Genomic DNA, 24,031 nt, shown 5'->3' with positions numbered 1-24,031 from the left:
GTTGTTTGCCAGGAGAGAGTGAAGAAGGAGGGAGGTGGAGTTTGGATTAGTATTGAGTAAAACCATATGCTTATGTGCCTTAAGAAGAAATCTTGTTAATCTTGTTAGCTTTGTTATCTGTAATAAATACTTAATTTGGTTTACCAAAGGCCTGATCCTTGGCTGGGGTTTCACAGACCAGAAGGGAGGGTAAGGTAATGACCAAGGCTGAAGGGGAACTGTAACAAATGGTGGCAGCGGTGAAGAGAATAACAATACCAGTATTCAGAGTCTCTGGGAATACTAGTATTGGGACGTTACTGGTGGTTGCCTAGCAGGGGGATCTGTTGAGATCTGTGCTAGAGCGGGGAGAGAAATCATAAGAGAGAGCGGTCCAGACTGGTGGAGTCCCTGGTGGTGCCTAGAGACAGGCAGTAGCCACGCGCAGGTAGGAACCTGACAGGGAGAGCCAGGGAAGGACGCCTCACAACAGCCAGCGATTCATTGGACAATGTGTAAACCAGCAATGGTAAACCTCCAGCCTATGGGCCCCAATTATACTTGTGAGGTCATTTTGGGCAAACCATACCCATATGTCAATCAACACATGTAATATAATATGAGGCCAGATGTCTGTCATCTTTGATCTATGCACTAAGCTCCAAGATCGGAGATAAGCCTCTGCCAGCTGCCTTTCATTGTCAAACAGCAGGCAGAGGCTTATCTCTGAGAGGAGATAAGAAACGCTGACTGCTCTTAGGAAAATAAGAGCCCTGCTGGATCAGACCAAAGGCCTATCTAGTCCAGAATCTTGCCAAATGCCTATGGCAAACTCATAAGCAGGATCTGAGTGCTACAGAACTTTTCTCAACTTTTTCCAGCTACTCAGCAGTAAAAGGCACCATTTTCCATAGGAGGACGGCCATCCGTCCTCCTATGAAAATCACTCTTCAGGTGAGACCAATGGTCCATTTTCATCCACCCCCAAGATTCTTCAAGCTGGGTCTGCAAAGGAAGAATCTTCCTTTGCAGTGGCAGCTTGAATTTTTGAATCATCTTATTTCTTAATGTATACATTGACTGGCATGTGGGTGACCCCACACATCAGCAAAGGGGCCTGCAGATAGTGAGCCACATCCCTCACTCCTGGTGTAGACCTTTGTTAACACATTTGTGACACCTTGTTTAATGTGTTTGTGATAGCCTGTAATGTCAGAACACGGCATATGCAATGACACTCATTCTAAGTCATCTCACATTTCAACATGAGTAATCTGTTGTGAAGTGGATATGACGACAACGTCTATTCCATTTTTTGCTGATCTTTGTGAAGGTATTTTAATAGGTTAGCACGCTAGGACAAATTTCATATAGATCCTGGACCATGTTTTTACAGTCAAGACCAATACTACTCTTTGGACCATAATGACAAAGGGTTGTATCCAACATAACAGTAAACCACAGTTCCGTCAGTGTAAAGATTTCTGCTTGTGCAATTGTACTTCCCCCCTATGTAAGCCTAAATCTGTTCCTGGGTTCCTCCAACCCTGTGGAGCAGATTTGGGGAGGGGAGGGGAGGGGTGGGGGAAGGAGAGGGGGGAGGAAGTCTCACTGTGCAAGCAGACAGGTCATGTTAGTTGAATACCACCCTCAATTATTAGCAAAACACACCAACCTTTTTGTATAGCAGCATCAGTTTCCTTTCCTTACCTGTAACAGTTTCCATCTGTAAAATGTTTTCATTTTTTGAACTAGAATTGTGCTGCATCTCTTTCTGTTCAAGTGCAGAGCTGGGGGGAACCTGTTTTCGTGTCCATGTACGATTTAAGGACCGTCTAGAGCAGAGATAAACCACATTTTTTAATTGATTAAACCCTGCAAATACAGTTTGAGACTACAAGTATCTTAACTGATGAGGATTTTTTCTCTGGGAACATTTTACAAGGTTGCCAAATCCACAGGCAATCCTACTGAATTACAGTCTCACTAACAAAGTTGCTCTGATGCTCCTCTGTGGCCAGGTTGCCATCTGGTTTGTCCTCCTGATGCAGAGCTACAATTCTACTGCTCTTCTCTGACACCCACTTTGACTTAATGTCATGTGCAGAAACACACATATCTAATGAGCCAGCCCTATTTATTCAATTACATCTTTGTAACAACCTGGAGCTACTCCAATGGTAATCATCTGTACATTGAACTTTACATTAATGCCTAATGTAACATTGATATAACACAGTTTACATTTCAAGTTCCAGGTTGTAGTAAGTCAGTGTTTGTTACTAAATATACATACAAAAAACAGGACAAAAAGTGTACCTAAATGGGGTTCTCTTTCTATTCTTGGCATTTCTTTCATCTTCATCACTGTGATCAGAAAAACCGCAATGAAGAACTTCATCTTGTTCTTCTATATGATCTAACATTATTTGGCTACGTGTTCGAAATCCAGCCATTACTCTGTTAAGGGTATATGTGGGAGGGCTTGTGTGTACCTTTAGAAACATTAAAAAGAAAAGGTTACCTGTGGCAATTTTTTAATATTCTTATCTCATCTTTCCTCCAAGGAACTCAATGCAGTGTACAGGGTTCTCTTTGGTCCCCCATTTTACCCTCATTACAAATTTGTAAGATAGGTTAGGCTAAGCAAATATGACTGGCCAAGGTACCCTGTGAGGTTCATGGCTGAATGGAGATTTGAACCTAGATCTTCCCAGGCCTATTCGGACACTCACCACACATCAATTTAAAAAAATGGCTGTCATACAGGATTGTTAAGAAGCAGTACAAGGCTTCCTTGGACTGAGTTAGCTTTTGTAGCTAGAGATAAAAGACATAGGCTGCTGTTTCTAGTAACATGTCATTAGCCACTCTTGATCTATGTCAGATGAGGGGAACCTTTGACCCTCCAGGTGTTTCTGAATTACAACTTCAGTCATCCCTGGCCATTGGCCATGCTTGCTGGAGCTGATGGGAGTTGTGGTTCAGCAACATCTGAAGGGACAAAGCTTCCCCACCCCACTCTATGTGATATATATACTGCAGGGGTGCCAACCTTTTTAGACCAGGAGGCACATTTTGAACTTTGAGAGACTGCTGAGGGAGCCAGCCACAACATGGCTGCCATGGGGGGCATGGCATGGTACAACATGGGTGCTATAGGGGGCATGGCATAAATTAGAGAGAGCACAGTTATTGCTGATTTCCCACCCCCATCACTGGACAACCTCCTGCTTAGTATGGGATATTAGTTTTTACATCCTACTGGTCCTGATCGTGCAGATGCAGCTGTTGTGCCTTTAACCCTGTTTTCCTCAAAGCCAATCCTAAACCAAAGCATAGGCTGACATGCTTACCTAGTAGTAAGCCCCATTAAACATAAAGAGACTGACTTCTGAAATGGACATGTATACCATTGTACTGTAAACTGTACAGTTAAATCTTAATGAATGCCTGAACATCAGCTCCTGGCAGCAGGAGATATGCCTAAGCCTCTTTGCAAAGTTTTCACATTTTGCCTTTGCCTTTGGGAAAGAGATTCTTTAACATCCACCTGCACTTATTGTGGAGCAGTATGCACAACAATAACTTCTAGGGAGTACCTGATGTTAGACGAACCCACCACAGGAAAGATGCATCCTGGTTGCTAGGAAAAAAGGAAGGGCAAACTACAGAGATTTCAAAGATTACTAGAAAACGACAGAAGCAGGAAAAGTGCACTAAAGGGGAAGCAAAACCAGAAGCTCTTTAGGACCCCAGGGATTCCTATTGCCTTGTGTCCAAACAACTCACTTATTTTTACAGAAATCGCTTACGAGGGTGCCTACACATTTCGCTTCACAGCTTTTTTTGAAGCAGGGCTAGAGACTTGCTTTTTTAGGGTGCAATCCAACTCACCTTTCCATCAGGCTGGAGTGAGTTGGAGGCTACAGATCCACAGAAGTGCTGGAAGCAGCCTTCCACCATGGCTGAGCTGTGGCACCACCAGCAGCCTGCCAGCACAGCCAGGGATTCGCCAGGGATATCCAGCCCAGCGGATGGAGAGCCGGTGAAAGCCCTGAAAATGGGGCATTCTGGGGGAGGTGCCATGGGGGGGACTTACGCAAGATCCTCCTCGTGTTCATACCCCTTCCCCAGGTCCCAATCGTCCCGCAAACTCCACTGGCCAAAAGGCTGGCGCAGTAAAATTATGTTCTTAAATTTCCATTGTGGCTTGCATGGAGTGCTTACTCCCTGGGAGGTCTGACTGTCAGAGCCAGCACGTCCTGGATGGCTCATGCCCACAGCTCCAGATGGAGCTGGCATTCAGCTGGGCCGGCAGCTCCTGAGCAGGAGGAGGATTCCGTGGAGCTTTCTGCCAGTTCCTCCTCATCCGCCAGCCCCCCTTCCACCAGCTCCCTGGCATTTGAATTGCTCTGTTAAAAGATGAATGCTCAGTCTGAGGCATCTGCCTGGGGGCACCAATTGAGGCCTTTGCAGGTGCCATGGCACACATGGGCGCTGGGTTGACAACCCCCCATATACTGGTTTGTTATTGTTTTAAATCAATCTTATTTCAATTGCTTTTGGTCTTTTTTGCAGTGTCTATATAATTCCAATGGAAGGCAACATAGCTTTTTAGGGAAGTTAGCTGGAAAGGGGCAGTTCCCACTCTTCCCTTATTTCTCCATCAAAAATTTCAGGAAAATGAATCACTCTCTCTGGTATCTTATGCCTTTTTAGGCTGCAACATACGTGTGCAATTCCTGTGCTTCCTCGGTAGGATCTAGGATTTTCAAAGCTTTGGAGGAGAGATTGGAAACACTTCCGAGCAAATACTCTGGTTCTGGTGGAGCTTTCTTGCCAGATCATTCTTCCCAAGATAATGGAGAGATGTTTCCAATTCAGCATGCACACAGCATCCTTACCCTTGGAACACAGCATGGACATCTCCTATGGCACTGTGGTTTTGGGTACTCTGAGTGCCCAAGGGTTGAAGGCATCTGGTTTAAAATTAATCTATAGATTTATTTGTCAAAATTTATAAACCACTTGAATGTAAAGCAGTTTATAAAAAACATTAAAATTGTCAACAAAACATGGCACTGGGCCCCTGTTCACTTTAATTATATCAAGCCAAGGTGGCTGACCTGAAGAAACAGAAGTGCAGAGATGTTGGTGGATGAGCCTTTGGGAATGCAATGGCTGTATCCCGGTCCCAACATGACAGCAGCCATGATATAATGGAGAATGAGGGTCTGGGAAAGAAGGAGGGCATCTCTCCAAGGAAGAGGAAAATGATCCCTTAGAAGGGCCCATTCCTTGGGGAATGCACAGTTATCCTGATGTCCCAAGGATATTCCGCGGGGGTAGATAGTGCTGGGGAAGTATTGGTGGCCATGGTGCACATTCACATCCGTAACATAGAGATTGTAGTCATGAGGTCCTGGAAGCAAAATTTAGGCTGCTAAATAGAAGGTTGAAAGCTCAAGGTGATCTTGATATGAAGAATGAAATCAAGGAAGTGCTGCAGTAATGGGTGACTTCCATTTCCCTCACATAGACTGGCAACATTGTGTGTTACAGTCATGACAAAGAGATAAAATTTCTAGATACCCCAAAATGACTGTGCCCTAGAACAGTTGATCATAGAACTGACCAGAGGGCCAGTGGCCCTGGACTCAATCTTACATGGCATTCAGGACTTGGTGCGAAATGTAAGTGTTGTGGATCTGATTGGAAACAGTGACCTTAGCACTATTAAATTCAACATGTATGTAAAAAGACAATTGCAAAGGAAGTCCAACACAGTAAAATTTTACTTCAAAAGAGAAAACTTCCCAAAAATGAGGGATTGGTAAAAATGAAATTGAATCAAGTTGTCCAAATGAGGAGAATGAAAAGGAACACACACTCTGGCAAAAGAAATGCAAGCAGACAATAAGGGAGAAAAATATCAAGGAACACATAACTAAATACAAAGACCACCAACAACTACACCTTTAAATACATTAGTAGCAGGAAACTGGCTAAGCAGGCAATTGGACCTTCGGACAATAAGGGAGTCAAAGGTGTGCAAAAGGAAGGAGATTGAAAAGAAACGGAATGAATTCTTTCCATCTGTGTTCAGAGCAGAAGATGATGGGCAGATCCCTGCACCTGAACTTTCTCAAGAATGGAGTCTGAAGAACTGAGGCTAATTGTGGTGACAAGACATGAAGTTCTACACCTTCCTGACAAATTAAAAGCAGACAAGCCAGTTAGCTTAACATCTGTTCTGGGGAAACTGGTGAAAAGCATTATCAAAGATAGAATTACGAAGCATATAGAAGAATAAGCCTTGCTAAAGCAGAACCAGCATGGCTTCTGCAAGGATAAGTCCTGTCTCGCTCACTTATTACAGTTCTTTGAGTGTGTCAACATGCATATATATAGAGGTGATTCAGTTGACATAGTGTACTTGGACTTTCAAAAAGCTTTTGATCAAGTATCTCACTGAAGACTCCTGAGTAAGCTTAGCAGTCATGGAATAAGAGGAGAGGCTCTCTTATCGATTAGTAACTCGTTAAGAAAAAGAGAGTAGGAATAAATAGACAAAGTCTCCTGATGGAGGAATGTAGAAAGTGGAGTCCTCTAAAGATTAGTATTGGGACTTGTGTTTTTTAACTTGTTCATAAACAATCTAGACTTAGGGCTGAGCAATAACAGACCCAGGTTTGCTGATGATACTAGGGTAGTTAAAAGACAGAGAGAGAGAGATCCAAAAACGCTATCTCCAAATTGAGTAAATGGGTAGAAAAATTGCAAATGCAATTCAATGTAAGCCAGGGTAAAGTGATGCATATTGGGGCAAAACGTTTTCATTTCACATATACGTCATGGGATCTGAACTCGCGATGATGACCAGGAATTATTTATTATTTTTATTTATTATTTTATTTTTTATGTATTTACATCCACTTGTATTTTAACCTGTTTTATTATGCTGTACACTGCCCCGGGAGCTTATTGCTATAGGGCGGTCTAAAAATGTAATAAAATAATAAAAATAATAATAAAAAACATGATAGAAATGTATAGAATTGTGTATGGTGTGGAGAAAGTGGATAACGAGAGGTTTTTTCTCCCTCTCATATAATACTAGACCTGGGACCATCAAATGAAGCTGAATGTTGGAAGATTCGAGACAAACAAAATAGTCTTCCTTCACACACTGCATAGTTAAACTATGGAATTCACTCCCACAAGAGGCAGCACGGGCCAACAACTTTGTCTTTAAAAGAGGACTGGATAAATTCATGTAAGATAAGGCTATCAATAGCTTCTAGCCATGATGGCTATGTTTTACCTCTAACTTCTGTAGGCAAGATACCAGTGAATACCAATCGCTGGAATCACAAGTGAGGAGAGTGCTCTTGCACTCAAGTCCAGCTTGTAGACTTCCTACTGACATCAGGTTGGCAGCTACTGTGAGAAAAGGAGGCTGAACTAGACAGACCTTTTGTTTGTTTCTTCTGTTCTTAATAACCCTGCTAGATAAAACAGGAGAACTGCAGCCTTTGCCCTGCTTCCTGAATTCAGTGGGAGAGGTTCTGTTCCAAGATGCTTTCTTCCATTGCAGATGAAGCTGTGAATTTCCATGCTACTACAAACCTTCTAAATATGGTTAGAGCAGTGGCATTTAAAAAGCCATTTACCATGGCAGAAGATGGTCACTTTTATACTGTACTTTTTAAAATTTATAAGGAGAGTAATTTTCATATCTACCTTTCGAGAATCCAATCCTACTGGAGCATTAATGGACTGCACCAAACGTTTAGTTAGAGGAACACTGTAAGGCCTTTTTGTATATATTACAGTTGCTGGTCCATCTCCATAGCCATCACTGGGGGTACAGGCTTTTGACATTTTCTCTACCTTGTCATTTAGCTGGTCAATTGTAAGCTGCTGCTCCACCATTTTTTCATTCTTAAAATAAAAGAAAAAGCATATTTATCAAACTTCTGCCAAAATTGCAAAAACAAATTTCTGCTCTCACTGACCAGAATAGGAGGCCTCAACTCTGCACTTCTTGCTACTGAATTTCTCTATGTCTTTTCTTTTCTTTTTTTGGGGGGGGGGAGGGGGAAGTGCCCAATTCTATTGGCACTCATGCACAACAGTTTTTTCTTGTATTCCTTTCAACTAAATTGATATATTATTAAAATTAGTATACTAAATAGAAGTTATGATCAATAGAATTGATGATTAAATATTGTGTGATGTGGTTAAATTAAGGACTACAGTTGTTTGCCTGTAAGGAAACAGACCTTGGTAGGCTTATCTACATTAAGAGTTGCTTAATAACTTTTAAAAGTTTGAACTAACTTATGCTAAGAATTTAGGGTAATAACAATACTTGGATGCCAAGGTGCATTTAAGCAAAATCTACCAGAGTCTTAACAGTCTGATAGCTGAGAATGTAATATTTAAACCTGCACAATAAATGGAGTTCAATGACAAAATAAATCATATTTCCTCTTCTCAAAAAAATTAGATTCATGATCTAGAAAGACACAGTGCAATTCTGTCAGAGCATAACTAAAACTTTGGTTGCAATCTTATACATACTTACATGAGAGTAAATCCCATTGAACACTTTGGGACTTATTTTAGAATAATCATGCATGGGATTGCACTGTTCTATCCCGAGACAAATCAGATTATTTTCCCTGTGTGTCTTAATTTAGATAAGAATAACAACTTTAAATATTTCTTTGTACAGATTTACCAAGTAACCTGGACAAAGGGGAAATTACCTGTAGCCTGTTTGTCTCCTGTGCCTCCTTCAGCAATTCCAGATATTCTTGGTTCTCCTTTATCAGTTTTTGCATTTGATCTTGCAATACTTTTATCTCACTCTCTCTGTCACTAAATACTTCTGCATCTGTAGCAAGAGCCTGCTAGATAATAAAAGCGCAAAAAAATACCAAACATATTAAATGGAGGGTTCTCCACAAATTGCATACCAGAACTTGAATTCATTTGCATTTCCATTAGTTAGATTTGTTTTATTCTATCATCGCAGCAGAAACTGTCAAGAAACCAAAGCTACGATGTAAAGAATTTATCAAGGCAACAGAGTGTCACCAGATTGATATAGCTATTACCATTAGTTAAGATCTAGGGCAGCAGCTAAGTAAAAGGTCTTTAGGTCTTCATTATGGCTTGAAGGAATGGAAGACTGCCTTCAAGTCAATCCCAACTTATGGCTACCCTATCAATAGGGTTTTCATGGTAGGCAGTATTCAGAGGGTTTACCATTGCCTCCCTCTGAGGCTAGTCCTCCCCAGCTGGCTAGGGCCTGCTCAGCTTGCCACAGCTGCACAAGCCAGCCCTTTCCTTGTCTGCAACTGCCAGCTGGGGGGCAACTGGGCTCCTTGGGACTATGCAGCTTGCCCATGGCTGCACAGGTGGCAGGGCACGTAACCCCTGAGCTACTCACTGTGGGGGTGATCTTTAGCTGGCCCTTTCATCCAGGAGACACAAGCGGGGATTTGAACTCACATACTCTGGACTCCCAGCCAGGCTCTCCTCCCCACTGTTCTATACCAGCTTAGCCTTTGTTTATATGGTTATAGATCACAGAAAGCAAGAGCAAGGAATTGTTGCCACAAAGTAATCAAAAATGCCTCAAAAAAAGAACTTGCCTGAGCTTTATATAGGGTTTGGGGGGGAGGGGGGCTGGAATGAGAATATAACGCCTTCACTGGAGTGGGAAAATGAGTTTCTCTTTACAGCTTATATGTCTAGCACTATTATGAATTGAAGACAGACAAGCTATGTGTGACCTAGCAGAAACAGCTGTTCAAAGTCACCAGCATGGGAGTTGCTCTTTCACCTTCTCTTGTATAACACTCCTGCTGATAATTTTTTTTGTTCTTCAGTCAGCAGCAGATTTCAGAAGAGATTTAGTCTGTTTCTTTCTGTCACTCACTACAGTACATAACATAGAATCATGCACTTGTCATGCAGTGATATGATGTTAAATATAAAGTGAAATGGCAACACGCACATACAAAAAGATACTCTGCAGAGCTCAGCAAGTATGATTTGATTAGTTAATATCAATGGGTATTACATCACTCAGCTAATTCTGAGATTTTGTACAATGAATTAGGAGCCAAATCGGTATTAAGAAAAGCAGCAAAGGAATTTACAGACTTTTTTATTTCATACAAACAGATGTCATCACATCAATCCATGGACAATCCATAAGGCAGAATTTTACATTAGATAATTATTCACTAATAAGCAAAAAACCTTGCGGTTTAAGAATGTATCTATAACCCACAGATATTTCTATCAAACTTTAAAAAGCAGGGAAATTGGGCAGCTATAGTGAATGCACCAGGGGAGCAGGAGAACTAACCTCCTCTCTGAGATATTGGACTGCCCTACACATTTGTCAAAATGAAAACACAATTTCGGTTGGTCTTTCACAGTCCAATCCACTTGCTGTGTAGCTTGGAAGAATTTGGTAACATGTGCCTCTGAGCATATGGTGAGTGGTGGTAACACCTGCCATCTCCAAAGATGGAGAATTATATTTTTGTATGTTTGTTGGTGTTCTTACTTTGCTTCTTTCCTGTGTTACTAATGTTTCTACAGAGAATCTAAACTAGAAAATTTTATTTCCCTCATTATTCATCCTAGAAATCTGTGTCAAATTTATTTTTATTAATTTCAACGCCTTTTTATTGGTCAATGTCATATGATGGTGAAGACAGCCTTTTGTATTTCAAATTGTTGGTTACTTTCTATTTCTATTTTGAATGCATTAACAGTTGAATCTGAAACTGCAGTTTGATGTAAAATCAAACTGATTACAATATATTGCTACTTCAGCAATGACTCCAGCTGTTGGAAAAAAGAGGATGCATGTTTTCAGTCTGCTATGTTTAAACCACTTCATTTAAGGCAAGGTGGGCACAGTCAATTAAAAACACAGAGCACACCTAGAATTTTGCTAGAATATATTTCACTTCCCACTGTGTAAGGCAGTACAATATCTGAGAGGAGGTCAGGTTTCTTGCTCCCCTGGTGCATTCGCTATAGCTGCCCAATTTCCCTGCTTTTTAAAGTTTGATAGAAATATCTGTGGGCTATAGATACATTCTTAAACTGCAAGGTTTTTTGCCTATTAGTGGATTTCTCTGCTTTTTAATCCGGGAGATAAGAAATGGGATCCTGTGCAAGCTTGCTGAGAATGGATTGATCATTTGCATGCTTATTGAGTTCAGTGGGATTTACTCCCCTGCAATCATGCTTAGGATAGGTGAAACTGACCACAGGGGATGGGGAGGGGAGGAGGAAGAGGAGGAGGGAGGGGAGGAAAGGCAGAGGGCAGGACTGGGATGGAAGCAGGCAGGAGGGGAAGGGGAGGAGAAGGACAGGTTTGATCATTGGCATGTTTATTGAGTTCAGTATGATTTACACCCGTGCAACCATGCTTAGGATACGTAAAACTGACTGGGGGGAGGGAGGGCTGGAGTGGGCAGGAGAGGAGGAAGAAGGAAGAGGGGGGAGGAGGAAGGGAGAGGAGAGGGGAAGAAGGAGAGAAGCAGGTCTGATCATTTGCATGATTATTAAGTTCAACTGGATTTACTCCTATGCAATCATGATTAGGATAGGTAAAATTGACCATGGGGGAGGAGAAGGAGGAGGGGGAAGGAGTGTATTGGAGGGGGGGCAAAGGAAGGGGGGAGGGCAGGTTTGATCAATTGGATGCTTATAGAGTTCAATGGTATTTACCTCCGTGCAATCATGCTTAAGATAGGTAAAACTGAACATGGGGAGGACAAAGGGGAGGGGGAGGAGGAGAAAGGGGAAGGAGGGGATTGGAAGGGGATGGGGAGGGAGGAGCAAAGGAATAGGAAGGGAAGGGATAAGAGGGAGGGGGTTGGAGGGAGAAGGAAGGGTGGGTTTGATCTAGGGTTGCCAGGCTCAGGGCCTGAGAATGATTCTGTATCTTTAAGAGAAAAGAAAATTCAGCCAAGTACAGGCTTTCTTGCAACACTATAATGGGAAAAAACACAAGGTGAAATTCTCCCTTCCCCCTGCACAACTTTTAAAGACACGGAAGACCTCTTGGAGGCTGGGCCTGGCAACCCTAGTTTGATCATTTGCATACTTTTGGAGTTTTGGTTTTACTTTTTGATTTATTCTGTGCAATCATGTTTGAAAATGGAAATGGACTACCTTCAAGTCGACCGAACTTATGGCGACCCTTTGAATAGGGTTTTCATGGTAAATGGTATTCAAAGGTGTTTTTACCATTGCCTTCCTCTGAGGCTTAGAGGCAGTGACTGGCCCAAGGCCACCCAATCAGCTTCATGGCTGTGTGGGGATTTGAACCCTGGTCTCCCAGGTCGTAGTCCAACACTGACCTGAAGGAAGGGAGGAGATTGGTTGGGTGGGTGGGCACTAGGCAGAGGGGAAAACATTGTGAACAGTATCATTGCTTTTCAGCCTTTCACCCACCTTTTTGTTCTACAGCAGGGGCATGTAGCCTCCCACTCAAATTTAAACCAAAGCTGTCCCTGGCCACGTCCACACCAGGCCTTTATTTGGAGAGTCATGGCTTCTCTCAAAGAATCCTAGGAAGTGTAGTTAGTGAAGGGTGCTGAGAGTTGCTAGGAGATGCCCTGTTCCCCTCACAGACCTTCAATCAGAGTGGCTGACTGTTAAACCAGTCTGGCCACTGGAGCTCTCTCAGTGGAACAGGAGTCTCCTCTCAACACCCTTCACAAACCACACTTCCCAGGATTCTCTGAGGGAAGCCATGACTGTCTCACATGAAATCAGTCTGGTGTGGGTGTGGCCCCCTGATTAGCCAAGCCCAGCAGCTGTGAGGCTTTTAGAACACTGACAGTTGGTTCTTACTGAGCATGCCCCGCGTTATCATAGGGTTCCAGCCAAAATTTCTTAAATTAATTAAAAATTAGCCAGGCATATTTTTTTAACTTTTAAACTGCAGAAGATGAAGGTCAGAGTATGGGGCAAGGTCAGTATTAGGATTACAGGTACTCTGTGAACATGGCTGATTTTTAATGAATTTCAACAGATTATGAGAACTCTCAGAGAAAAAAGTCCAAAAGGGCTCTGGGTTTTTTTCCCTCTCTTTTTAGACTTTGAACTCTTTATTCTCTCTGACTGTTTTGTGTATTGCCATGAACATTGAGAGGGTTGTTAAGGAAGCGTTTCTGAGTTCAGGACTATTAAGTTTTGTAAGGTTTTGTTTTGAAATAAGCTTATGGGAAGCATCAGAATGGCATGGGAGTATTTTCAATTTAACATTGGGGAATGTGAAAAATCCATGCTGGCTATAGTATACGGCCACTCTTGTGGCTGTATAATTTCACCCTTATTTCAGGCTCTTCCAGTAATTGTGATGGTGTAATATTAACTGTATTCACACTACAGGAGAGAATGCAATAAAGGAAGTAATAATATAATTCAGCCATGTGAAACAGTTACAGATTTCTACTCCTCCAAAGCTTACAGTTTACTTCTGCTTAACGTATTATTCTAATGAAGAACATCTCTGTTTTGGTCATCTCGCAAAATTTGATTTGTCACCCAGATGAGTGAGCAAATACTTGCAATTTATGAAGAACCATTGATAGTACGATTAAGAAACTCTCCAGTTACAATGCAGATTTCCTTTTTATGTACTTTTACTAGCTGCATTAAATTTATAGTAAAATACCTGATATTTCTTCAGCTCTCTCTTTAGCTGAAGAATTGTGATATGACATAGTCCTTCTTGGTTACCTCCACTTTCACTGTTTACTTGGGGAACAACTGAGGCCTCTCTCTTGAGTTCCTGAGCCACACAGATCCAATCTTGCAATTTTTCATGTTGACTTTTTGATAGGCTAGCATTATTTTTTAACTCAACAAGGAGCATATTGGCCTCTTCTATGCAATTTCGGTAGTTAAAACTTTCTACTTGAAGCTGGGCAAGCTGTTCTTCAAGAGAACGGATTCTGTTTCTGTCTTGAGACAAATCTTGTGACCCTTGACTGCCAAGAATCTGTCCACTAACCTGCTGGTTGTGCACAGTTTCACGAAGTATCTTGATTGCAAACTCCATTTCATCAATTAAGTCCCAGTCTGGGTTGTAGTTGACAATAGGTTTGTTTCTAATATTTTTGGCTCTATTGGCATATTTGATGGAATTTAGTGATTCGTCAAACTCAGAGGATGATGGGCTAATACAAGTTATCATAACAGTCTTAGCATTGCCTCCTAAGGAGTCCTTAAGAATACGTGTAATTTTAGCATCTCTGTATGGAATGTGTGCACTTTTTCTCTTTGGGTCTCCAAGGGCACTTATCACATTTCCCAAAGCCAATAAACCACTGTTGATTTGAATTGATTCTTTGAACCTTTCACCAGTGTTTCCAGTTTTTGTTACTCTCTCAGATCCAGCAAGGTCAACAAAGTGGAACTTAGAAGCGATTAGCTGGCTTGAATTTCGAGATGAATCCTGTGCAGAATCTGTATCCTTCTGAGTCTGAACAGGTTGTTGTTGTTGACAAATACTGATTGTAAAAACAGCATGAGATCGGCTAGAGTGTTCATTCATTTGGGTTGTGCCTGTATGTCGAGCAGCATTCCCAGTTTCCAACAAGCTCATTACCTCATCCACGCTTTCAACTTGGCAGTCTTTGGCACCGACAATTACTTTAAAAAATAAATTAAATGGTAAACAAAAGAAAAACAGTAAAAGGAAGCTATTAGCAAAATTTAGCAGCCTATTAAAAAATATATTCCTCAAATACAAAAACCATTAATCAAATAAAACATAGCTTTAGAAAATATAGAGCTGCTAATTATAAATAACTGCAAGTGTCTGTAGTATATATACAGTCTGTGCTCAATAGGTGCTTCCACACCAGGCATTTAGTGTGTATTGCCACATTTTATTCATTTATCACATTTTATGAGACACCCACTCAACATCACCATCCTGTATTTTCCCTGTGGTTCTTCCACCTTCTTGGACCACAGAAAATCTGACTTCTTTCAGATGCACGATCTCCAAAGGTGCAGACATCTTTAGCACTATTCTTCAATTTTTTAAAGAGGGCAGGGTTTTGACATTGGCAGCGATGTATTGGAAAAGTGAACCTATCACCACTCAGCACACATTGTAACACTTGTGGCACCATTTTATGAGCCCATTTTGTTTGCTTAATTTACCTTTTAATTACCACCAATTCTTTTCTGCCTCCATTTTTTTTAAACGAAAGAGGTATCACATTAGTGCTATAGCATTATTGTAGTATAATGTTATCGCACTACAGCACTATTGCTATAGTGCCTTCCCTTTTTCTTTTAAAAAAACAGAAGCATGCTTAGTTTTAAAAAAATAAAAATAAAAATGGGATTATAAAATGGCACTCACCACAAGTATTATAGTTATCCCACTCATGGCACTTCTATCATGCCCACTGGTGTGGACAGCGCATAACAAGGTATACACACAGAAAAATGGGCTCCTGCTGGGAGGAAGAGCAGGACATAAATCAAATAATAAATAAATAAAAAGCACAATACTCCCAATAGTATGGACGTCGGATTCAATTCCATTTGTAGCTCACAATGGAAAAGCTACCAGCTGCCTATCTGGAAGCAGTGCACACACACACAAATCATACTTCAGTGGCAGATGACATGGTTTGCATATAAAAGACCCCATATTTAATCCCTGACATCTCTAGGGTGGGCTGGGAAAGAATCCTGTCTGAAACCCTGGAACGCTGCTGACAGTCACTGTTGACTATACTGAGCTACATAGACCAAGAATCTGACCTGGTATAAATGCAGTAAGGTACATACTGTAAAAAAAAAAAAGGCATAAAATCAGTATTGAAGTTACTAGAAGACAAAAGGCTGGTAACTATTCAACAGTTACATTTATATGGGTATATGAAAATGTAATAAAATACTACAGCTAGAAGAACGTTTTAAGTGCAGAAAAACTGCTCTAAAATACATGATTACTGTGGACATGCTTGAAAGTATAAATAGAATATAGATATACATATTTAAATAGTAAGTTATCACACCTGTTTTAAAGACTTGTCTAATTTTGAGCATCTGTTTAAACCACAAGTAAAATTATCACAAGAGAGCTGCAGGAGAAAAGGGGAATCAGATAAAATTGCCTCCCCAAGTTCCTCCAGCAGGAGAATTCTCATGGGCAAAGTTCTATTCACAGGTAGTCTGACTCCAACCCAACATATATGTTCATCTGAGTCAAGACTAGAAATTACATTCATACCAACACAGAAGCAATTGTTTTCATGTAACGATCTTGTTCCGGAGAGCCTTTGGGAGGGACTGAAGGTAGAGCCTGACACTGATTTCATGCCTTCTACGTTAAATTTTACCTTTGTAGTCCCTTTAGTACCACCCCCTATATATGTGTGTGTGTGTGTATATATAGTATTTTATGTATTTTAACTGTATTTTATGTATTTTAATTTATTTTAATGTTTTTGTGACTTTACTGTTTACAATTTTATTATGTATGTGTTTGATTTTATTTTTGTAAGCCGCCCTGAGTGCCCAGTTATAGGGTAGGACAGAAATATTTTAAATAAATAAAATAAATAAATATTTCAGATGTAATTATATGCTATTAAAACCGAATTATCTTATTAGCAGGACAACCTTCTGGTGCAGGTGGACAGCAGGAGCTGGGCATCTGCTCATATATGCCTCACCCTTGCATCTCTGAGGGACCATGGTTTCCTGGTAAACCTGGAAAAGAGTCACCTGTCTCCAACACAACAGGTTGTATCCAGCATAGCAGTACATGAACCTTCTGCCAAGACAAGGATTTCTGTTTGCCCAACAGAATGTCTCTCCCTCTCCTCACCCCCTAAACCTCTTCTGGGAATTCCCCCAACCATCTGGAGCAGATCTGGGGAAGGTGTCCATCTGCACAGGGAAGTCCCATTGGGCAAGTGGAAATCCTTGCACAAATAGGATGCATTTGTTGAATACTGCCCACACAATTTAAGTTCATACCTGTATTGCCCTTTTCATCTTCTCTAATTTGTAGGTATTTCAGAGATGTCTCCAGTTCCAATAGATCTCTGAGTTCCTCTTTGTAGACCTCAATGTACGAAACTTTCACAGTGAAGTCAATATTATGGTTTTCAGAAACAATCTGAAATATTTCCTCAATTGCACGTGGAATGATACCTCTCTCTTCCTCTGCAACTGTTGCTAAAATGTAAGTAAGAAAGTGAGACAAGCACCCATCTAAAATTTGTAGATTCGAATGCCAAGCATGCACATCTGGAAATGCTAGAAGGAATCTGAAGGCTCTTTAGCTTAACACATTATGAACACGAGTCATTCAGTCCTGCCAAGGTCACACAAATGAATCACCTTACCAGACATACAAATAGTAACAAACAGAAAAAAGGATTAAATACTGAAGCATTTAAAAAAGGTTCAGGAACATAACTTGTCTTCAGAATCCTGCACTGGTTAACTTGGGCACAGTTTTCTAGTAAATACTTAAGCTGGTTTTATTTAGCCACTAATTTGGTCAACAGATTTGGAAAAAGTATATAGAAAAATATGTTGCACACTCATTGGTGGCCCATCCTTCAATCAGGTGCAACTGGTGATATTTATTTGTTACATTTATACCCTGCCTTTCTATGGATATCAGAGGTAGCAAAAAGCTACCAGTTTTGTTGTTGCTGTTAGCACCCTTAAATATAGCATGATAGGAAGCTGCCTTACACAGCATTGAATTATTGGTCCATATTGCTCAGTACTATCACTTTCAGTGGCTACCAGTGGTTTTTCCCAGCCCTACCTGGAGATGCCAGGGCTTGAGCCTGGGACCTTCTGCATGGAGAGCATACATAATCTTATGTATTCCAACAACAAAAATCAGACTGCAATCCTGAAGCCATATAGTCTAGAGAAGTCTTCCAAAAGTTTAATATTGATTTCAGGACTTCTCTAGTCTAATGTCCAGAGCGCTGCTTTAAGGATTATATCTAGATAATGCATATGAAATATTCTGAACTCTTAAATGTGCTAAACAAAAGTATAATTGCCATCGTCGTAAAGGCACTATTGTGAAACAACTAGTTTCAGGTCTTCAGGTTACAGGATTCCAACCTAGACTATCAGAAACAAAAGACAATATTTACAGCACAGAAAAAACGGTTTTACCTTAAGCATATAAGCCAATTTAAATTATGAAGCATTGAACAATCTTACATCTCCCACACAACAGTTAAAGCTTCTAATTAGCAAAGAGTCATTCAAACAAGTTAACCACATTTAAGTCAAAACCCTGATCTGTTTGAAAATACTAAGGATAAAAAAATTAAATTATGTGAAGAGTCAAAATAATTTGTTTTCATGCAGCTAGATATTTGAAGAATATTTTATTGGAATCAAGCTTGTTAAAAAATTATCACATTATTATATATATGTGGTGCCTCAAAAAATCCGTTTAAGGCATCATACAATAAACTTGATACAACCAGCATAAAATCCCAAATATGAAACCAACACAATAATATACTATATACAGCACAGAACTAAAGAACAAAAAACAAGAGGAAATCCTACTGTACTCCAGGGACTTAAAACCAGATTTTAAAATGTCTGGGAGAACAGAAAAGTCTTAACCTGGTGCTGAGGCAACATCAGTGTAGCCACCAGGTGGGCTTCTCTTGGAAGAGCATTCCATAGTCAGGGAATTACCATGGAGAAGGGCTTCTGAAGATGACCCTAAGATACAGGGAGGTACACACGAAAGGTGCTGTTTTACTAGGTACCGAGGTCCCAAGCAGTGTACGGTTTTATAGGTTAAAATAGTACCTGGTCTTTCAAAGGGAGTGTGATCCTCTCCAGAACAGGTTGAATCCCACTCAGCTGGACTGCTGAACCACCTACTTACAGTGCCTCTGTCTTGCCTGGACTGAGCTTAGGTTTATTAGCTGTCATCCATTCCATTATCACAGCCAGGCACTGGTCTAGCCCCCCACAGCCTCACCTGGCTCCGAAGAGTAAGAAATATGTAGGGGAAATGCACTAAGAACAATGCACTCCAAACCCCTGAATGACTTCACTCAGAAGTTTCAAGTAGATGTTGAACACCATGGGAGACAAAATGGAACCTTGCAGGATCCTAAAGTGAAGTTCCTATGGGGTCAAGCAGAAACCCAGCAGCACCTTCTGGAAATGGCCAGTTCTGGTGCCAAAACCAGGCCTAAACTCTGACTGACTTTCAGTTTCATCTGTTAAGAGTCTAGTTCTGGTCGGTCACCACATACTCAATCATCTTGCCCAAGAAGGGCACATTTACTATTGGCTTACAATTATTAAGATCTTTCAGCTCCAGCAAAGATTTTCTTCAGAAATGACCTCATTTCTACCTCCTTTAAGGAGGCTGGGACCACTCTCTCTCTCTCTCTCTCTTAAAAGGGAGTTGACTACCTCTTGGATGCAGTCAGCGGTCTCCTCTTTGCCAAATGTAATCAACCAATAGGGGAAAGAGTTGAGCTAACAAGTGGTTGGTCAAAGCCTACCAAGCATTTTGTCCACATCCTCAAGCCCCACAAACTGAAACTATCTAACTAACACTGTAAGACCAGAGAGAGCCTTCTCAACACCCCCAAGAGATTGACCTGTACCAAATGTTGAGTTTAAGTACTGAAGTATACCTTAAGGCAGTGAACATGATTCAAGTGAACAAATTCAGTCAGCATAATATTAAGAAAACTAATCAGCCTAAGCCCAAGTCACTGGAAACACAATAGAACAACCTGTCTATCTATTGACCTCATCAATCTTTGAACAGGAGGGTCCGATTTCAGTATAATGTCATAAACACTCTGAAAGCAATATAATATCCTGCTATTCAGAATTCTGCAGTAAAGTGATGCTCTGCACTCTAGCAGGAAGTCTAAAAAATAAAAATAAAAACAAATGGCAATGCCTATACTAGAAGCAAGAGCTTTTGCTTTTAAAAGGCCAGGATTTCTGACAGATCTTGTAAACACAATACAAAACCAACCAAGGGTCCATAGCTGAGTGACAGAGCACATATTTTGCACACAGAAGGTCCCAGGTACAGTCTCTGGCATCTCCAGATAGGGTTGGGAAAGAATGTGTCTGAAGCCCCTGAGAATCACCACCACGTCAGTGTTGACAGTACTGAGCTAGATTGGCCAGTGGTCTCATTCTGTATAAAGCAGGTTCCAATGTTTCTAAGTCTATATTAAAGATCAAATCGGTACTATATGAACCATCTGCAGATATATAGTTAGAAAGTGAGTGCAAGATTTGTAGTTAGTTAAACAGAATCTGACATGATATAGTTTTTTCCAATTCCTTCACCAAATTTATTTATTTATTTATTTATTTATTAAACTTATATACCGCCGGACTAGCAATAGCTCTCTGGGCGGTGTACAACAAAAAAATACAATAAAATTACACAATCTCATAAAACAGAGTATATAAAAACTGTACAAACTGAAATCAGATTACAACAATTTAAAATTAAATTAACTTAAATTAAAATGCCTCAGAGAAGAGGAAGGTTTTAACTTGGCGCCGAAAAGATGATAGTGTCGGCGCCAAGCGCACCTCCTTGGGGAGACTATTCCATATTTCGGGGGCCACCACTGAGAAGGCCCTAGATCTTGTCACCACCCTCCAGGCCTCCCTATGGGTTGGGACCCGGAGGAGGACCTTCGTAGTAGACCGTAGTGAACGGGCGGGTTCATATCGGGAGAGGCGTTCCGACAGATATCGTGGTCCCGCGCCGTATAAGGCTTTATAGGTTAATACCAACACTTTGAATTTTGCCCAGAAGCATATGGGAAGCCAGTGCAAGCGAGCCAGAACAGGTGTTATATGCTCAGACCGCTTGGTTCTTGTTAGCAGTCTGGCCGCCGCATTTTGCACTAGCTGTAGCTTCCGAACCGTCTTCAAAGGTAGCCCTACGTAAAGCGTAAATGAGTAAGATACAGAAGTGTACAACTTGGGTAATGTTCATATTGATATTCTTTGGGAGGAAATGTGGGATATAAATATAATAAATACATAAATTCTGGTACTGCCAATGAATAAAAAAATGGAAGGGAACACCATGGCACAGGATGACCTGGCACTGACACTTCTTTCTAGATGTCTGTGGACACTGGCACAGCCATCTTATCAGTCTACCATGACACAGCTTCACATCAGCACATAGCTGATATAGAAATCCTAATATGGAAATCAAGCAGGTAGTATGCCATCACAAACACAATACATTCAATGAAACCTAACTAACAAAAAAGTGACTGAGAAAATTTCCTTATTTTAATGGGAGATACTGCTCCAAAATGAATACCTTGTTGAGAAATCAGAATTTCATAAAATATTTTAGCTACTTTGAGAGTAATCTAGAATAACCCTCTGTTCTGGGTAGTTTCCGTAATGTGTATTTCAGCAAAAAGCTAGGATTAGAGTAATTTCAAAATTTTAAATCCATATTTAAACTTTTAACACTTTGACTAATTTTTGTTCACATTCATAATTAAATATACTTCAATATGACAGTGATCAGCACACAAGTGCTGCTAGGCAGACCACTGTAATCTTTGCATTGCAGAATATTATTGAAATTATTTAAAATAGAAACAGCATGTTTTAGTGGAAAATGTTTTGCCCCATCCTTTTTCAGGAAAAAGTTAGAAACTGCAGTTACCTTATCAACAGTTATTCAGGTTATACAGAAATTATCATTATTGTTCCTTTAACAATGGCCAGATATATCATTGCTCATCTAATTTTGCCAATAAAACTGCAATTAAATCATAGTAAAATATAAGCTTTTTAAAACATACCAACATGACCTCCTCCAATAGTGTAAGTCTTTCCAGAGCCCGTCTGTCCATAGGCAAAAACTGTAGCATTATATCCTTCTATCAAAGATGCCACCAATGGCTTGATACATGTTGTGTATACTTCTCCTTGGGTTGAATGTTTTCCAAAAACAAAATCAAAAGTGAAAACACGGTCCTTTCCGATTATAATTTGCTGAGTATTTGGGATTAATCTCACACATACTTGATGGTTATGAAGTACTTCTTTTGCAAGTAGAGGTCTTATTCTTACTGCTACTTTAACTGGAATCTCCTCCATTGCAGCTTGCATGCCATGCAATTCCTGCTTATATATATATCACTTCACTTTGAGAGATTTCTTTGTATTTCTGTTCTCATCATATTCTCAGTCTTCAGCATCTAGTAAGAAAGGTATATTCTATAGGAAACAAAGAGCAACATCTTACAGTCTACCTTTTACTTACCTGGAGAACATTGTAGAATGAAGAACTGCTCTGAAAAGTTAATGTAGAAGTAGTATCACATTTTCTCATTTTATATCACATTGATCTGGAAGCTGCGGCTGACACAAAAAGTGGTACTGAAACTGCTCACTGGGGCAGGATATTGTCACTGCTGAATGAATTGCACTGGCTGCCAATTAGCTATGGGGCTAAGTTCAAAGTGCTGGTTTTGGTATATAAACACCTATACAACTTGGGACCAGAATGCCTGAAAGATTGTCATACCCACTAAATCACTGCACTTTGCAGGTGCATGCCTCCTGCAGATACCATCATATCAGGAGGTCCGTTCTGCACAATATAGGAAGCAGACTTTTAGTGCTGTGGCACCTACCCTTTGGAATTCACTTCCCTTATTATTAGACAAACACCATCTCTGTTATCTTTTCCACACCTACTTAAGACCTTCCACTTTCAACAAGCCTTTTCAGTAGAGTATTTATCCCAGTCTGCGTCTGTGCTGGAATTGCTTTTTAAGAAACCAAGTGCCTCCTCCGAAGTTCTTGGAAGAAAAGCAGGCTAGAAACATAAGTAACAACGAGGCTAGGGAATGTAGTAGAACGATGCAAAGAATAAAATTTGCACAATACTTTCTTTTACAAGCTAAGAGTCCTCAATCTACATATCCTTACAGCTCTAACCTAACTATGCGTATTTACTCAGAAGTAAATCCCCCTGCATTCGATAGGGCTGTGTTTAGAGGTGTTTACGACCCTGCTAGAAAAAACAAAGCACATTTGCCTCTCACACTCGTCAAAAGGATGACAATCTCTACTTCATCTGTAAGGATGTATGGGGGCGGGGAGGTTCTACCTGGTATGTGGGCATAATTACCAACTAAACGAAGAGTATTTCAAGCATCCGTCCTGCTTAAAATGAACCTAGAGCTGATCCTCAGACTTACTCTACATACAGCAGGAGGGCTCCCTTTCTTTTTGCCTCTCGGGTATTTCCACGTAGCTTGCGCTATTCACGTTAAGAGGAGGACGTAGCCTACTTGAGGCAAAAGAGTGCGCTGTAAGGAAGCATCAACCTTGTCGCGGCTGCCGCTAGAACCCACCGACCACGGCCTAACCGAGCCACCACCCAAACAGCACGCGCTTCCACACTTTTGTTTACACTCGTTCACTAGGCAACTACGGAACCTCCCCTGCTGCTGAGAGGAAGCCGGTGGCTTCTCCCAGAGCGACGGTGCCTTCGCAATTCTCCGCCGAACTCAGCGCACCCTGCAGGCGGCAGTGAACTAGCGCTGCGCTTCCCGCCAAGTCTTATCTCGTACGGCTCTCCTCATGTACCAGGCGGAGGGAACCTTTGGCCCTCGAGATTATGATGAACTACAACTCCCATCAGCCCTAGCAAGCATAGCCAATGTCCAGGGATGAGGCTGTAGATCTGGAGGCCCAACGTGTCCCCACACCTGACATACATAGACCGAAAGCTGCATGGGCTATGTGCTATGTACAAAAGTGGGAAGAACAAACTTTTTCTGCTGCTCTCAAATTTAAACGTGACAATGGGCAGCCCAGGGGCTAGCAAGCTTACATGCATATATATGCAACCACTTGAATTCTCTTTTCACTAAAGTACACGGGCAGGTGAATGCATGAACCTTCCCCTGCTGCTGAGGATTGCTGTCTC

The 24,031-nt window shown here is 41.0% G+C and overlaps 1 protein-coding gene across 8 annotated transcripts in view; it reads right to left on the bottom strand.

Annotated features, from left to right (window-relative positions):
• The window catches only part of KIF27 (kinesin family member 27), a 49,100-nt gene extending 25,484 nt beyond the window's left edge, over positions 1 to 23,616 (bottom strand). The window contains exons 1-8 of one of the 8 annotated variants that reach the window (XM_061627028.1): positions 23,298 to 23,616; positions 21,891 to 22,308; positions 17,044 to 17,244; positions 13,709 to 14,688; positions 8,757 to 8,897; positions 7,726 to 7,926; positions 2,299 to 2,474; positions 1,690 to 1,814 (exon numbers count right to left, since the gene is read on the bottom strand). In XM_061627028.1, the coding sequence (XP_061483012.1) occupies positions 1,690 to 1,814; positions 2,299 to 2,474; positions 7,726 to 7,926; positions 8,757 to 8,897; positions 13,709 to 14,688; positions 17,044 to 17,244; positions 21,891 to 22,200 (2,134 nt within the window). In that variant the 5' untranslated portion in view covers positions 22,201 to 22,308; positions 23,298 to 23,616. Of the gene's footprint in view, positions 1 to 1,689; positions 1,815 to 2,298; positions 2,475 to 7,725; positions 7,927 to 8,756; positions 8,901 to 13,708; positions 14,689 to 17,043; positions 17,245 to 21,890; positions 22,309 to 23,206 lie in introns of all 8 variants that reach the window. The other 7 variants (XM_061626961.1, XM_061626970.1, XM_061627008.1 and 4 more) reach the window with 7 other exon arrangements.
• Between the last annotated feature and the right edge of the window lie 415 nt (positions 23,617 to 24,031).

The sequence above is a fragment of the Rhineura floridana genome, chromosome 1 (genome assembly GCF_030035675.1).
Source record: "Rhineura floridana isolate rRhiFlo1 chromosome 1, rRhiFlo1.hap2, whole genome shotgun sequence".
NCBI classification, from domain to species: Eukaryota; Metazoa; Chordata; class Lepidosauria; order Squamata; family Rhineuridae; genus Rhineura; species Rhineura floridana.
The sequence above is the reverse complement of the archived record's forward strand: the minus strand, read 5'-3'. Positions and strand labels throughout refer to the sequence as shown.